This window comes from Exophiala bonariae (genome assembly GCF_035927105.1).
Source record: "Exophiala bonariae strain CCFEE 5792 chromosome Unknown scaffold_50, whole genome shotgun sequence".
Classification (NCBI taxonomy): Eukaryota; Fungi; Ascomycota; class Eurotiomycetes; order Chaetothyriales; family Herpotrichiellaceae; genus Exophiala; species Exophiala bonariae.
The window spans coordinates 53584-70171 of NW_027042525.1; the positions used below are offsets into that span (position 1 = coordinate 53584).

At 50.5% G+C, this 16588-nt stretch overlaps 6 protein-coding genes across 6 annotated transcripts; 4 read left to right on the plus strand and 2 right to left on the minus strand.

Moving 5' to 3' along the window:
- Positions 1-290: 290 nt before the first annotated feature.
- On the plus strand, positions 291-5420 carry LTR84_011259 (uncharacterized protein; the record flags this gene model as incomplete). The annotated part of the gene is made up of 3 exons (XM_064854792.1): positions 291-465; positions 514-4854; positions 4912-5420. The coding sequence occupies 3 exons, from the start codon at positions 291-293 to the stop codon at positions 5418-5420; spliced, it is 5025 nt and encodes a 1674-aa protein (XP_064700108.1).
- Positions 5421-6077: 657 nt separating this feature from the next.
- Positions 6078-7017, minus strand: LTR84_011260 (uncharacterized protein; the record flags this gene model as incomplete). Its single annotated transcript, XM_064854793.1, has 2 exons — positions 6078-6593; positions 6661-7017. 2 exons carry the CDS (start codon positions 7015-7017, stop codon positions 6078-6080), a joined length of 873 nt encoding a protein of 290 aa, XP_064700109.1.
- Positions 7018-8382: 1365 nt separating this feature from the next.
- LTR84_011261 (uncharacterized protein) lies at positions 8383-10329 on the plus strand (the record flags this gene model as incomplete). Its single annotated transcript, XM_064854794.1, has 1 exon — positions 8383-10329. The coding sequence occupies one exon, from the start codon at positions 8383-8385 to the stop codon at positions 10327-10329; it is 1947 nt and encodes a 648-aa protein (XP_064700110.1).
- Positions 10330-11252: 923 nt separating this feature from the next.
- On the plus strand, positions 11253-12122 carry LTR84_011262 (uncharacterized protein; the record flags this gene model as incomplete). The annotated part of the gene is made up of 1 exon (XM_064854795.1): positions 11253-12122. One exon carries the CDS (start codon positions 11253-11255, stop codon positions 12120-12122), a length of 870 nt encoding a protein of 289 aa, XP_064700111.1.
- Positions 12123-12941: 819 nt separating this feature from the next.
- On the minus strand, positions 12942-13958 carry LTR84_011263 (uncharacterized protein; the record flags this gene model as incomplete). Its single annotated transcript, XM_064854796.1, has 4 exons — positions 12942-13133; positions 13204-13334; positions 13724-13823; positions 13956-13958. The coding sequence occupies 4 exons, from the start codon at positions 13956-13958 to the stop codon at positions 12942-12944; spliced, it is 426 nt and encodes a 141-aa protein (XP_064700112.1).
- A 906-nt stretch (positions 13959-14864) lies between these two features.
- On the plus strand, positions 14865-15994 carry LTR84_011264 (uncharacterized protein; the record flags this gene model as incomplete). Its single annotated transcript, XM_064854797.1, has 3 exons — positions 14865-14978; positions 15114-15280; positions 15355-15994. 3 exons carry the CDS (start codon positions 14865-14867, stop codon positions 15992-15994), a joined length of 921 nt encoding a protein of 306 aa, XP_064700113.1.
- Positions 15995-16588: the final 594 nt, after the last annotated feature.

Sequence of the window (16588 nt, forward strand, 5' to 3'; positions counted from 1 at the left end):
AAAGTTAATGCCGTGGTTTCCCAAGTGTGAAGTTCGAGTAAGGCCGACAAAAAACGCGCCGTTTTAAGATATGGCTCCTCTTGGCAGAAGCTAGCCATATTAGTGGAAGGGGAAGCTGCCTCTATTGCAGTGGTGGTTCTCTATTACCATTTGCTGCTTGTGCCATTGATGGTCTTTCATTTGGGGATTTTTCGAATGGCAGAATTGGAGACGCGCTGTTTAAATCAACCCACGAAAGAGCACGCGTCAACACTGCCTTTCCATCAAACAGTACTGTACCTGAGACCAAGATGGACAGTCTGGAACGTCTCCAAGGGCTTCATGCTGACTTGGTCGCCTTTACTGAGGGGCGGTTGGCCAACATCGACCGACTAGTCCAGGAACTGCAGGGCACTGTGTCCGATTTCAAGAAATTGCTGGACAAACCGACTCCTTCAGCCGCTGATCGCGAGAAATATAACAGCGGTTTGTGAACTATACCCTGTCACGAGATCCCTACTGATTGTATTCCAGGGAAAATCGAAATCGACGACCAGGAATTTGGCATCAATGATGAATTCAAGCACATCAGTCGAGCCGTCGGTACCACTTTAGACCTGGACGAGATTGAAGCCGGGCGACTCCTCATTCAGAATCACGGCGATTCCATTTCCAATAGCCAGTCCTTCGTCTCCCTTTCCGTGAGCGCATTCCACAATCGACGAGATCTTCTTCTGCAGTCCTTGCGCATCACATTCGAACAATCCCTCCTGGAAGAGCTGGACGATAATTACAAAGATGCATTAGTGGACATCATAGCCCAGGTGCTCGATATCCAGTCGGGTGTCCAAGGCAACGGGTCCTTGTTCACGAGAAAATGCATCGATACTTTGGCAGACATTGAGAAATTCCAAGCCAGGATCGCAGATGCCCTTCAAAGCAAGGCTATTCTGGGCGAACCTCGTGGATCGGAATTCTATCTGACGTTCGAATTCCAAAGAGACAGTCTCTTCAAGCAGCATGAAGCACTGGCATCCATTCTTGCATTTCTCTTTCGAGGAAATTACACCAACGCAGAAGATTTGCGAAAGCTACACAACGTGGTCAAAACCTGGTCCCGCCTAGATTTTAACCTCATTCACTACCTTCCTGCTCTATCCTCAGCTTTCCGACTATATGGAGCGGCAGAAAGCGGCCAAATCCAAGCTGATCAGGCAGACTCCCTGAATAATGTTCTGGGGACGATGCCCAAAGACTCCATATCAGTCGCAAATCGCCCTTTCAATGCGGTCCTTGTGCTATTGTGGACTGTTGAATACAGTGGCCGCTTTCGGGATACGGGGGACGACCAGGACGGACAGAAGAGAATTGATGTCGTGAAACATGCTCTACAAGATGATGCTTTGGGGTTCCTGCTACTCATTTGTACTAGCACCAATGCCGATGTATGGAGACATCCTGCGAGACAGGAATTGGTCGCTTTGCTTCTTAGTGAGACCGCGGCCCCTCCTTTGGACGGCGACCAGACTTCTGCCTACTTCCAGACACTGTTGATGGAATCCCTCGAAAACTTTGTTGAGGCTTTCATCACTAATATGCCAGACTCGATTCGTCGACTGAAAACGGAGGAGGACGACCAACGATTGAATCAGTTGATCGCCATACAGGAAGGCTTGCCACTCAATCACCGCGATGGAAATGTTAGCAAGCTCCATCTTGAATCATTTCTAGTTCTCATTTCTTATGCTTTTGAGCAGCGACCCGAAGCTTCCCTACAGTGGTGGGAGGACCCTGACAATAATCTCTACGGGTTTCTCCAATGGGCATCATCAAGGCAGACAGTACCAAGGGTCAGCGCGTTTTGTGAACTTCTGTGCTCGATCTCAGAGGATCAGGAATGTGCCGATGCGACGCACAAGTTCCTGTTAGATGAATCACTGCCTACCCCCGCTCGTGGTCGGAGAAATCCTTCGATGAACTACAATCAGATGTTTGAGGTGTTAGAACTTTACGCTAACAAGGTGCATGAACGAGTCGCAACATCTCAATTGCCTAATGCCAGGAAGATTATACCAACAGACATGAATGAGTTGGAAAGTCCAGTCATGCTTTCATGTTATCTCCGCCTTCTAGCCCATCTGTGTAAGCAGCCAAGTGCGACCCGCAGCTTCATCCTGGAATCAAGACCAAGCTTCCCACAATCTCTGCTTATCTTGAGCTCTGGGCCTGTACCGAGTTATCTAAAAGCCAGCATATTCGCTACATTAGATGCTTTACTCACGAGCAAGACCTTGCAGACGTCAACCGAGATGTGGCAAACATTGGACATATGGGCATCAGTTGGCCATGAGGCTCTCAGAGCTCCAGCAACACAACCAACTCAGCCTTTGAAAGCCACAACTTCGAGGTTACTAAGCACGCTCAGTTCGATTGGACATTCATTTGATCAATATGATGGTTTGGTGGTATTTCTACGAGATCTAATCACACCCAATCCTCCTACAGGATCCAGCGCAGATTTACTGCCATTTCCAAGTGATCTGGGATCATCATATCGAGCTATTGGTATAGGACCTTACGTTGATTTTGTATGTGGTCAAGTCTTCGTCAAGCGGATACCCGAACTCGTGGACGAAACACAGCGTCTTATTGGAACCTTCCACTGCCTAGAATTCATAGCCGTTGGCATAGAGGGCTTCAACGAGGATTATGTGGCTATGCTGGACCGTTCTGGCGCCAACAAGCAGACGTCGTCCGAAACACCTCCCACTGCTGTCTATGCTCAACACAGCCCGTTCGCCAGGCTTATGCAGTGGGTCTTGAGTACCGACATGAACAAGTTGATCATGGAGTTCATGTTAGTGGATCCCGAAATCGTGGAGTCGACTTCTCCAGATTCTCCCTTGCAATTAGGTCTTCAGCGTGCTATTGATATCGTCAATAGAGTGCTTGATTTGCAACCAACATATTTTGACATCGTCAAACCACTTATTCAATCACAGCTTGCGCAAGAACGCACAATCCGATCGAGCGTTGCATGTATTGAGGATGCTATCGTGGCACACCCAAAAGTCGTTCTCAAGCTATGCCAATTTGCTGCAACAAACAACTCAGAATTGTCACTTCGATCTCTGGCACTTCTTCAAAAGCTTTCCAGTTCTGCCAAACTCAATAACCATTTCCTCGCCACAGAAATTGTACGAGGCCGATCGACAAGACTTCTGGATGCTCTTGGTCCCAATGCTGGCTTTGAGTTGCAGCCAGTGTCGGTAAATTTATCTTCGAGACTAGCAGTGGACATGCGCGAACTTGAAGAAGGATTTCAATCTATAGGCTACTTGACTAAAGACGGCGTCCTCACATTCTTCAATGCGTGCCTTGAAACGCAACCTGATCTCCCAAACATTGCCCATCTCCTTCTCGGCTTCGACCGTATCGGAGAACGGCTGGCACTCTCTGATTCGCTTGATGAGGGTACATCAGTGTTCAACACCGTTACCGAGTTGGTTCAGGGCTATCCAGGTGGTGATGCTGGCGATTTCATATCATGGCTTCTTCATATACGGACTGTGGCGCTACACGTTTTGAGACATTTGTGGACTTCTCGTTTGTCCAGTGAAATCGTTCTTGGTCAGTTACGCCGGATCCAGTTCCTGCAGGTGCAATATATTCAGCAATCGATCATTTCCCAATATACCACATGGGATGGTATTTCCATACTGCACCCAACATTTTGGTATACCGCATCTGCCGAAGGCCTTGCTGATTTCTTCGCTTATCGCGCTTCACTCTATCACTATTCGACCACAGAACTGCGATCTGCGGCTGCTGGCCACCTGAGCAATACCCTACGCCTAGCACTATCGACTCTCGAAGGCAAAACCAATGACACAGATGGGTCCCTCATCATGCATGCAGACATCTATGCTTTATTTGATTTTCTGGACCTGGACCTGTCGACGACGTGTAAACCGGTTGTCGAATTTTACAGTCAAGCAGAATTCAGTGATTTTATGACGGACACAGACGAGGGGCCAACCGGACTTTACAATCTCAAATTGGTTCGGGAATGGCTAAATGCCACCAAATCGAATCACATGCAAAGCATCTACGAATCTGCAGAAAGACGGCAGCAGATTGAGGAAGATATTTCAGCAGAGGCCGCAAACATTCTCTCCACTTTGGAAGCCGAAAATCGTGCTACCTTTGCTCGAAAGATGCGAGCAGAAACTCTCCATGAGTATGTCGAGATGGTCATTGCAGTCATAGAAAGTTGCCCCATGGACTCGGCAGCGACCTCTCAGTTCATTCTCCGCATGCTGCAAATTATGCTGCCAAAGCTTGATGCATACATAGCAGACGAATCCCCTGATGTCTCGGAGCTTGCTCGAGCAGCCGATGCTTTACTTTTCTCACTGTCTGGGACATTACAAAGTAACAGTCAAACTGAGGATATGATCACCGAGAGATTGTTCCAATTATTCCGGGCATCAATCGAAGGCATTCCAACACCGATATCCATCTCAAATGCAGGATTGAGAACGACCTTATACAGCATATGTATTCAGTATCTGAGTCGCCTTATGTCCAGTAGCGACGCAGGCACTGATATCATCTCAAGGTCCCGCAGGAACGCCATGGATTGCATCCGATCTGCGAGCGTCCGCCTCATCCAAACCATATGTGACGATGCAGATGATGGTGTCGACGCCTGTCGAATCAATGCGTTCAACTTGCTCGGGCTACTCGCGTCACTAGCTCGAACCGAGAAGTCCCCCTTCGTACTCAACTCGCTCGTGAAGGCCAATGCGCTGGAGATCCTGATCGACCCCTTGAAATACATTGCGGCCGAATTCCAAAGCGCAGAACTGGCCAGTAAGTCTCACCATGACCTTCTCCCTAAAATCAACCACGCACTAATCTCACCACTAGCCCGGCCCCAGCTCCTCTCCGTCTTCGAAGCACGCATGCTCCTCCTCCTCCAGATATCCCGCAATCGCGAAGGTGCCGGGTCACTGCTCGACGCCGGCGTGGTCTCCGTGATCCGCGAATCAGGCCTCTTCACAGCGGATCCGGATCTCGGCATCTCCATCCCAAGCAACACGAGCACCACCACGAACACCATCGCGACCGATTCGTCATCATCCCTGACCTTCGCCGCCGCTGCCCACTCCGCACTCAGGACATACTACGCGCTGACCTCGTCCACCCTCCGCCTGCTCCTCTCGACATTCACATCGCGCGGTGCCCAAAACGAGCAGATCCAGTATCTCACCCGCGCGTTCCTGACCGAGTATCGACCACACATGGTCGGCATGTTCAAGAAATACGCTGGCGTCAACGGCAAAGTCGACGAGAAGAGTCGTCCTCTCCTGGCCGAGGCCGTTCGTTGCTATACTGGATTGGTCTCGCTTTGTGGGTTTGTTGATGTGAGTTTCTAATCCTATTTCTTTTAATCCCCAGACTGTGAGAACGATTCTTTTTGCTAACGTGTCCTCTGGGTGATAGTTTGAAGATGGCGCTAGTCTAGATCGAATGGTCCAAGGGAACTTTTCATGAATCGTAGCTTCCTGGTTGCTAGTCCAGGAGTGTCTGTCCACGTCTTCAAACAGGTGTGCGTGTTTGCATAGATGGATCGGGGGAGAATTTGTGTACAGCTAGAACTGAAGCAATAAAGAGCTCATGAAAAATGAATTAGTTCAATATTAATGACATTGGTTTCATTGGTTTCGTTGATTTCTTGGACTCATTACATTACATTCGTTGTCTCATCTGGACATGTGCCATGGCTTTCTTGCCGTATGCTGTGACTTTCGCACTCACTGTCTGCGTGACTGACTTGCTGTTCCCATTCATGTTCCCGATTTCTATCCATTACTCGTGACATTAGTGTTAATTTCATCTCGACATCAGCGTCGGTCTCTCCGTTTGGTCTGACTGGCACATTTGCACATTTGGCTCCGTACTCCTTGCTCAATATCCTTGCTGGATTCCTGTTGCAGTCACACACTCCTCAATTTGCTCTAACACTGATGCAGCTCACTTTGTCCGTCATTGTACCATAACATGTTCAGTGACTGGCAGGATGACAGCTTAGCTTAGAACTCCTTGCTGGCGACTCGCACACGGAGGCTGGCGCTGCAGATCATGCCGCGAAGCTCGTTCGACCACTTGCTGCCACTGGAGACACGACGCTTGTCGGCCATGGGTGGCGGGACGAATGGCAAGGAAGACAATCTCTTGGCGGCGCCCTTACGAGAGAACATGGTGCCTTCGATGACTCTGGCTTCACGGTTCTCGGCGGCAAGAGAGTTGTTGCTGCGCTCACGTGGGACGGCGAAAGGTGGGGTTTCGAAAAGAGGGCTCTGTGGCGTCAATGGTAGGTCGGAGACAGAGACGTTGGTAGGACCAGTGGGTTGAATGCGGTCATCATCTGTACGGCGAGGAGTGGTGGGAGGGCTGTCAGTCGTGGCGTAGTTGGTATTGTCAAGGAGGCCGCCGACTATAAGGACTTCAAGGAAATTATCTCCCTTTGCTCGGCGGACTTCGCGTGCTGCTGCTGGTGGGAGAACGTAGTTGCCCACTCTTGGGATGAATGGGTTCAAAGCGTCAATCTAGCGCCGAGATTAGTTCTGATTGAGTGACTTGGCGAGAGGTTCAGGTATGCAATTTGGAACTTACATTGCGGTGTCTCCAGCCATGTCTCCATGGACGATAGACGTCACCATCATCACCAAATCCTTCGGCAGAGGTCTCGTCTTCAAGCAATTCTTCCAGAACACTGATTGCATCGCTTGTTCCTTTTCGTCCGTATGTGTCCAAGATGCGTGCATAGACTTCTTCCATCCCAAAAGAGAAGGGTAAGCGTGGTACAACAACACGGCCGACCTCGCTAAGGAAGAACCGACAGGCTTCTTCATCGAAAGCGCCCAGTGCACGACGGTGACGTGGGTTGTTGATATCGAAGAGGTGATGTTGAGCAAGAGCAAGGGGGTCGGGCCATGTCAGGGAGGGGAGGACGGGCTTGGACAAAGCCATTCTCGCGGCTTTGAAGTCTTGGTGAGAAGCCTCTTCCACTCTTTCAATCGATTTTCAAGAAGGGCAGAGCACACAGTTCGATGTTGATTCAAGGAATACAAACAAAGCACGACAGTCGATGGGGGTATCATGGGTTCATGGGAGATCTGATTCCTCCGACAAGGACTAACAAGAATTCATGGGACATGAATTTGTTTGTGTAAAACTTGACAGGCAATTGAGAAGAGTGTTTGTGTGCTCACTTGTAGAGCCATGGTCGCTGCCGACGAAACAATTGATGCCAAGCGCTCGTCGGAATGTTTGTCCGGTCCGAGAAGCTCATTGTCGATGAAGCTCTCCAGCCGCATGGGAGCCACGGCAAGACTCAGGTGCACCAAGGGCAGCAGACGTTGATATAGGTCAAAGAATGGCGCTACATCGGATTGGACTATTCTCCATGGGTTCCTGCTTCCACAATTCATATGAAGACTTTTCCACAAAGATTGCTTTGTATCCCAAACCATGCTGGAGGCTTGCAGAGTTCATCGCATCTCAGAACTGCTTGAGATGGGGTAGATGATGGAGCAGCAACTAGGTACATCGACATCTATAATGAAAGCCATACTGGATCACTGCAATCGCAGTTTTCGTCCATGATGATATTCCAACCGTCGATATGCCACCCTTGCTTCGAAGGGATGCCTGGGAAAAAGAAGCAAGAGCGACGTCGAGCTTCCTCAAGTTTGAGCCCGGAAGTGGGTCATCGGCACGTGACCATGGCTGAGGCACAGATCACGTGCCGAAATCAACATTGCCGACATCGTCAGCCGGTATGCGGGGGACCGACCGTGTCTGCCATCTCGATGTCTTTGCTTCATCAATTATCCAATAGGTTGATGACGGGGGTAAGCCGAACACCATCAGTGAATAGCTTCCCCATATTTGTGGTCTTCTACCAATCCAATCCGTGTGACCGAGAGCTTTCAGTCTTTCACTAGTACAGCTAGGTCGGGAAAACACCCTTCCCATCCCAAGTCGCCCCAGTCCTGGTCACTGGGCACTTTGCGCGGCAGTGCTTTTCGGTCAGTGGTTCGGAGACGGTTGCTTCACACGCCCTGTCCCGTTGGTGCCATATCTGTTGCATCTGAACTGCCATGATCTAATCCGAAGGTAAGATCCTTTCTTGGGTTCCCTCACTATAAATCTCCGGATCCCCTTCCAAAATCTGGGGTTTAGGCCATTGTCAAACCGGAATTCTTTCTTTTTCTCAACCTTTCAAGTTTGGTGTCTCCATCTGGATCCTGATCTCGCGTTGTATCACAACATCGCGTTTGTAACCCTTGTCGTCTCCCCGTATTTCATATCTGTTATCGGTCCATCTCAAAGATGTCTTCCGAAATTCCTCTGTACGATATTGTCATCATCGGTGCTGGCCCTGTAGGGCTACTGCTCTCAGTTTGCCTGTCAAGATGGGGTTATAAGGTCAAGCATATCGATAACCGACCGGTACCAACTGCTACCGGAAGAGCAGATGGTATTCAACCCAGGTCAATCGAAATTCTAAAGAACTTGGGACTGAAATCCAAGATTTTCGCTCATCATCCCGCCAGAGTGCACGAAGTAGCCTTCTGGGATCCTGCTCCTGAAGGCAAGATCCGACGAACTGGCACCTGGGCAAGTTGCCCCGAGTTTCTCGATGGCCGTTACCCGTTCACAGCACTTCTCCATCAAGGATTGATCGAAAGAGTTCTGATTGAGGATATCGAGAAGAACGGAACGATAGTGCAACGACCTTGGACGATCACCGGTTTTGCCACCAACCATGCAAATCCAGACTATCCGGTCGAAGTCGAACTCAAGAACATTGATAGCAATGTTTCAGAGATTGTCCGCGCGAAATATCTTTATAGCGGAGAGGGCGCACGATCCTTTGTGCGAGAGCAATTGGGTGTTCAGATTCGACACCTGGATCCCATCTCCTATGTTTGGGGTGTCATGGATGGTGTGGTCCGCACCAACTTCCCTGACATCAAGATGAAATGTACCATTCACTCCGACCATGGTAGCATCATGGTTATTCCCCGAGAGAACAACATGGTCAGACTTTACATCCAGATCGCGAGCTCCACAGATCCCGATTTCAATCCCAGAAAAACCGCAACTGTAGCTGAAGTGCAAGCAGCTGCCAAGAAGATTCTCGCACCTTACTATCTCACCTGGGATCGAGTCGAGTGGTATTCGGTCTACCCCATCGGCCAAGGACTTGCGGACAAGTACACATTGGACCATCGTGTCTTTATGGGTGGTGATGTATGCCACACACATTCTCCAAAGGCAGGTCAGGGAATGAACACTGCCTTCCACGATGCCATCAATTTCGCATGGAAGATGCACCTTGTCGAATCAGGCTTCTCCAATCGGGATACACTTGAGACGTACGAAGTAGAGCGCCGGTTTACCGCCGAAACACTACTCAACTTCGACAACAAATATGCCGCCCTCTTCTCACAACGGCAACCAACAGCAGCTGAAGTTTCCGGTGCTGCGGTAGAACAAAAAACAGATGAAGCCGAGAAGAATCCTTTCATCGAGATGTTCAAGGCTAACTGCGAATTCACATCGGGCTTCGGTGTTGCCTACAACGGCAACGTCTTCAACCACACCAGCGAGCACGCCTTCCAGAATCCATTGCTGATAACAGATTCGCCAAAACTCCGGGCTGGTCGCATCTTACCACCAGCAGACGTCACACGTGTTGTTGATGCCAATGTTGTGCATCTAGAAAACGAAATCCCATTCAATGGCGCATTCCGTTTATTCATCTATGGTGGTCTCGGCGCATCGCCGAAGAAGGGCCAGCACAAGGCGCTTTCCGACCTTTCTGCTGGTCTCTTGGCACCCGGTTCATTCTACTCACGCTTCCGCTATACCAACCGGACAAGAGATATCCACCACGACAGTGACAACCCACATTCTCGGTTCTTCTCCGTTGCACTGACCCTTGCTGCGAAGAGACCGGAGATCGAGATCTCTGAGCTTCCCGAGCTGTTCCACGACTACAGCGCTCGTGTCTATGCCGATGATCGACGGGATATCAAGGTTCTTGATGCAAAGGCTTCAGCACATGCTAAGGTTGGTCTGACGGGTAATGAGGGTGCTGTTGTTGTGGTACGACCAGATGGCCACGTCGGCATTTCCGTTCGGTTGGTCGAGGGCAAAGGCACCGTCGAGGCACTTGAAGGATACTTCAAGACCTTCACCACTCAAGGGTCACGGACACCAAGTGACAGTGGGCTCGGTGGTGGTGTCGATCAAGTTCGTGCACAACTGTGATATTGATCTTGCTTTTTAATTGCACAGTGGATTGTTTGAGCGAATATTTCAAAATGGGTTGTGACAAGATGCCTGGCGCAAACAGAGTGATTGCATTGATTGGAAACAATTGGTTAGGGTACAAAGGTCTATTCAAATCGCGGATTTTATGCGATACTATTTAGTCCGGAGAGTTGAAACAAATCGTATTCATTCTCATGTTGTTTTGACGATAGACCCTTGCACCCTCTCTTGCGTATTCATGATATCTCTCAAGCCCTGACACGAAGCAAGTCATGCCTGTCACCTAGACCACTAGAGCATGTCAAACAAGCACATGCCAGCTTTGCCAGGGCCTCACTACTCGCACAATGCACCCTATGAGGACTAGATAGTTCCAACAGAATAGTCATTAGGGTATCATTCTCACTCTATGTCACTCTGCAGTTGGTGGGGATGAGCTGTTGGCTGATATGCCTCCCCTCAACAAGTGGCTGTGCACATTCCTGGTGGCTGTTTTGTTTTGTCTGCCTCGCCTCAGCCACAATCCATTTCAAACGTTTGACCACTCGTTCTCATTCAAACTTGACGCTAAACCTTAGGCGAGCTGAGAGTCGAAAGAGGGATGCCTGAAGTCTGATCAACCTCAAGCGTCTGACCTCTCCATGATCATTGATCACGTTTCCGACGGGCTCTCAACTACACAAGTCATTTAAAGATTGAGATATTTCACCAACGAACCTTGTGATTCTTCCTCTCTTTTTTGATCAGCCTTTCATCACACACGAAGACCTTTTCATTGAAGTACCTACTTGGTAACCAAGCACTAAGGCGGGGCACCCTTAAATTGGTGCTTATTTGTCGTTTATTCCTCCCCCTTGAAGTTCTTGAGCCCCGCATTGTCATTTCCAATTCCATTCCTGAACAACACCCTACACATCAAGATGTCGGCCCAAGACTACTGGAACAACGGGGGCCAAGGAGGCCAGCAACAGCACCAGAACCAGGGTCAGAATCCATACGGATACAGCAGCACCGGAGACAACAACCAAGGCTACGGCGGTGGCTACAACAACAACAACAACCAACAGCAGCAATGGCAACAATCAGGCCCACCGAGCCACGGATACAACAACGAACCTCCGGCCTATGGATACAACCAGGGCGGCCACAACCAAGGCTATGATCAGAACAGACCATACGACAACAATAACAACCAGCAATACCACCAGCAACAACAAAACTGGCAGGACCAATCCCAGAGCCAAGGAGGGTACAACAACAACCAGTACAACCAGTCCCAAGGCGGCTATGGCGGCGGCTACAACGACCCGAACCAATCCCAGCGCGCACACTCGCCCAACCCAGGCGCTCAACATCAAGGTGGCGGCGGCCAGTACGGCGGCGGCAGCGGCAACCAATACCACGACCCCAACATCCAAGGCGGCTACCCAGGCGCCCCAGGCATGGGACACGACCCGAACTCACAAGACCGGGGCCTGATGGGGGCGCTCGCCGGCGGCGCCATGGGCGCGTTCGCGGGACACCAAGTCAACCACGGGTTCCTGGGGGCGGTAGGCGGGGCGATCACGGGATCGGTGGCGGAAGACGCGCTCAAGAAACACAGCAAGGACAAGAAGAGCAAGAAGGACAAGACGCACGGGTCAGGGTCAGCTTCCGGATACGCCAAGCCGTCGAAGAAACACGGCGGGGGATCCCGGCGCGGCTCGTCGTCGAGCTCGAGTTCTTCGTCCTCCAGCGACTCGGACGGCGGCAAGAAGAAATACAAGAACAAGCATCACCATCACCATTAGCAATCACAGACGCGTGATGACGGCGGCGGACAGGGCTTACGAGGCAACTTCTCCTCGTCCGCGCACAGCATCACGCTGGACCGCGACTACGACCTGATCGCCAGCTGCGCCGACGTGCACGGCCAGCACAAGCTGAGCTCGCTGTCGCTGAACGCGTGCCTGGCCAACCAGCACGGCCAGTTCGCCTGGTCCAAGGGAGGGAATTTCGGCGCCAGTGCGCGCAATGTGCGTCTGTTGGAGGATGGGAAGGTCCTACAGGCTGAGTTGGGGCTTGGTGGGGGAAATTGGAATACCGCGCAGGTGAGGCTCGATGAGCGCGTCAGTAATAATGATGGCGAGTTGGTGTTTTTGGATTGATGGGGGCTGGTGAGCTGAGGGTGAGAGTCGGCTGGTGGTGGTGATGACTACTAGGGGTTGCGCTCTGCGAAGGGGATCTTGGGGAGATGCTTGAAGTTGCTTGAAGTCGCTCGCTCTCGCTGGAAAGGCTTGAAGCTTGATGGAACCACTTCCTTCCTAATTGTGCACGAGGCCATGATCTAGTTGAGCAATACATCTGTGTTCAGATTTCCTCACTCGTCCTCGATGAAAAGAATGCACTACGTAAAAGCCCAAAGGTTACGTGCGTGACAAGCATGATCAATGTTGAAAGTTCGTAATAGTATTGCTCACCGAAAGAAATAGATCATCGGTCTCCCAGACCTCTCATCGTGGTCCAGACATAGATACCACAGAATGCACGGCCAAACCTTCAACTCGCCACCCTCAGCCTTTCAATCCTCCCAATGAATGGCTGAACTATCTAACATAACATGCACAGCTCTAATCCTCACCTTTCAACTGACTCTCTATACCCACGACATCCTCAGCCTCACTAACCTCCAAGACACGATTAACCTCGGCGGTACCACGGAACAGCTCGACCGCACCAGCGTAGCTCATGCGCAGGTTAGGATTGCTGTTGACGGGGAGATAGTAGATCAGGACATATGGGACCGAGAGACGGCCGGAAGGCTAGGCATTGGTCAGAATGATGGGGACCACTGGCGAGAGGTAGAGAGGGGTATATGATGTGAGAACTTACCAATGTCAACGGATAGCTCAGGAGCACGAAGCGGGGTGATGAGTCTGGCAGGTCATCGGCCAGTTCTTGGAGGTCCGAGTATGTTTCGTCGGACGAGGGTTTGATTTCTTGGGTTTTGACGTCGATTTGATCTGCGAGGGAGAGATAGGTTGGACTTGTTAGCCTTGTTTTTCGACGTCAACTATTCATGAGCTTGAGACCAACGACGACAGAGATCGAGCCTTGTCCTCTCGGGTCGCCTTGCATTGGCGTACATGCGTTGTTTTTATCAGAAACATCTTGCATATTCAGGTTTTCGATCCGTTTCGTATGTAGAGATATCTCTTCCGAGACGAAACCCGGGGGAGGGCGGAATGTGGGGAAGAGCAGAGACAGGTCAATCGCCCGCCTCAACTTCAACCCATCAGAACATGGAATATCCTAGTGGTAACATTGGAGTTCCAAAGTCTGTCGAACACTCTGCACGCACATATGTCCCTATCGAGGATAGGCCTGCTTTGAGGGAATAGACAAAACTTACATATTTTCGCTAGAGGGGTTTTTGCCCGAGAAGTGCCCAGGCGGAACTTGCGGAGTTGCTCTTTGGTCTCTTGCGAGAAAGTGTAGAGCCTGGATTCTGACTATAGAGATATTCTGTGTCAGATTGCTGATCTTGTGGTCTGAGGTTTTGTTTTACAGGGGCTCACGGACACATGGACGATAGGGCTTTGAAAAGGGTAGTATCAGGGGAGACAGGTATCCGCGAGACGTACCATTTTTATTCCAAGGGGCGGGTTTTTGAGGACGACTGCTGGATGTATCGATGTGCCGGGCTTTCGAGTCGGTGGGAGTAATCAAAAGTGGTGTGTTGAAATCCTTTGAGGAATTTTAAGCAAAGGCCTGAGGTATCCCAGCCTGACCGACGATAAATGTGCCTTTGGTTTCAAAAGTCCAGATGCTGAAGAAATGTCTTCCGGTTAGCGGGGTTGTCTAGATATGTCGATATGGTGGTATGATCAAGATGACTATGAACCAGAAGCGAAGATATGAAACGAGGTGATTGTAAGAGGACAGTGGAATAGGACTAGTCAGTATTTTGATAATATGTATAGAGAGTCAGCCTGGCATTGATGAGCCTGAGGAGGCTGATGGTAGTGATGGTGGGGCATCGGCTAATCACTGGGATGTGGAAGATGGAAGAGGACGCTGCAGATCTATGCGACATCATCATAGTCTCAAACTGAGGTGCAGCTACGGGTGGAAGGTCACTGCTCTCAGGCTGCCTTCCCCATCTCTCCCAGGATGTTAGGTATCCTAGTTGGTGAGCAAGCCACCCGGACAGAAGCCTAGGGAGGACCACTTACCACTTGGCTTAAGCCCCGCGCACCTACAGAAGGTACCTATCCGCGGACGGGTATTCCTCCAAACCCAAGTACCGACCGCATCATCGATCTCGTCCACCCATCCATCCCTCACCTCCGGCACCGCAGCTTCAATTAACTAGATAATTAATCACCCAACGTAATCCCTCGTACCCCTCCACAACCCTTCCTCAATCCTACTCGAGATCAATGTTCTCCCGTCTCTCTCAACTAGCTCGACACTTCTCTCGACCTCTACCGAACTACGCGCATCGATCTGCCGCAGCCGCAACCGCGTCCCTCTCTTCTTCCTCCTCGATAATGACATCATCATCTCCCTCTACGGCTGCTGCGTCAAACGGCACTGGCAGCCAGCAGAGCCAAATCCACACGGCAGGATGCATAATTATTGGCGATGAGGTGTTGGGTGGAAAGGTCAGTTTCTTAATTCCTGACTATAGATCCACACGAGGAAATCAAGAGCTGTGGGAAATTCTCTCCCAGAAGAAATATAAAACTCGAAGAATATGCTACATACGCCAGGTTTTCTAACATATCTGTACCTGGTAGACCGTCGATACGAATTCGGCATACTTGGCAAAATTCTGCTTTTCGTTAGGCATGCAGTTGAAGAGAGTAGAAGTAATCGCAGACGACGAGGGCGAGATAATAGAGGCGGCACGGCGCATGTCCAAGAATTACGATTTTGTAGTCACGAGTGGTGGGATTGGTCCGACGTATGTTTTCTATGACTCCGGCCGTGTCAATAATGCAAAGAAAACAAGGGCAGAAGTGCTGACATGGAGCGCAGACACGACGATATTACCTACCAATCGATAGCGAAAGCGTTCAACCTCCCGCTCAAACTGCACGATGGCACGGTCCAGAAGATGAAGAAATACTCACGGCCGCATAAATCACAGCCCAACTTCTCATGGGACACGCCGTCTCCGGCCCTGACGGCCAAATATCGAATGGCGCAGTTACCCACGGACGATGCGATCCCGGATGAGGAGCAGGTGATTTTTGTCAAGGAGGATCTTTGGGTCCCCATCGCGGTGGTCAACCGGAACATCCATATCTTGCCAGGCGTGCCGAGGATCTTCGAGACGCTGCTGCAGGGCTTGAAGCCCAGACTATTGCCACGGTTGGCAGATCCCGAAGGGAAAGGGTCGTATCGTGTTCTGTTCAGCACGCCGTTGGCCGAGAGTGAGGTCGCGGGTTATTTGACCGAGTTGGCCGCTAAGGTCGAGCCCAGGGGGATCAAGGTTGGAAGTTATCCGCGTTGGGGCAAGAATCGGAATGTGGTGACCTTGGTTGGGAAGGATCGAGAGTATATGGATTCACTAGAAGATGAGGTGGCCAAAGGCGTCAAAGGTCTGAGGGTCTCGGTTGAGGGTGAGGATGATACTGATGATGAGACGGATGTCAAGAAGGATAAAGATGCCTGAGCCGAGCAGAAGCAATATACTTAAAAACTAGATGAGAAGTCATCCGAGTCTTGCTCACCTGTGTGTTCCACTCCGCCAACCGAGGCAGGGCATGCAGCCTCGTGCTCGTCTCCTCACCAATCCTGTGTAGAGGACGACTGGCGTGTGCAAGTTGATGTCACCTGCATGATGGCTTTCTTCCAAGCATGTTCGGATATAGAGGACTGCGCGGCGGGAACCTTGAGACCAGAATCCAAATCCCAGATCCATGGAAACTGCTTGCATTTCCTTGGCTTGACTTGACGCTTATCCAACTTCCCGTTCCCCTATTTCACTATCTCGGGTCTGGCCTCAGAAATAGTCCCGAGTCAAATGAGAACCCAAACCCACGTGCACGGCAGGGTGTGTTATTGATTTGGTGCTCGGAAAGTATCGTGGTTTGTTCGATTTGCTTTTTGCAGCAGGTCCGAGATCTCGAAAAGTCATCACTTAAACCGCGTCCAGGATCCTCTAGTGGACCGTGCGGTCAATAAAAACATGAGCATGGGATGGATCATTTTATTTATTGGGCAATCTTCCAGAATGTCACCTTGGCTACCTAGGTGGGCATTTGGC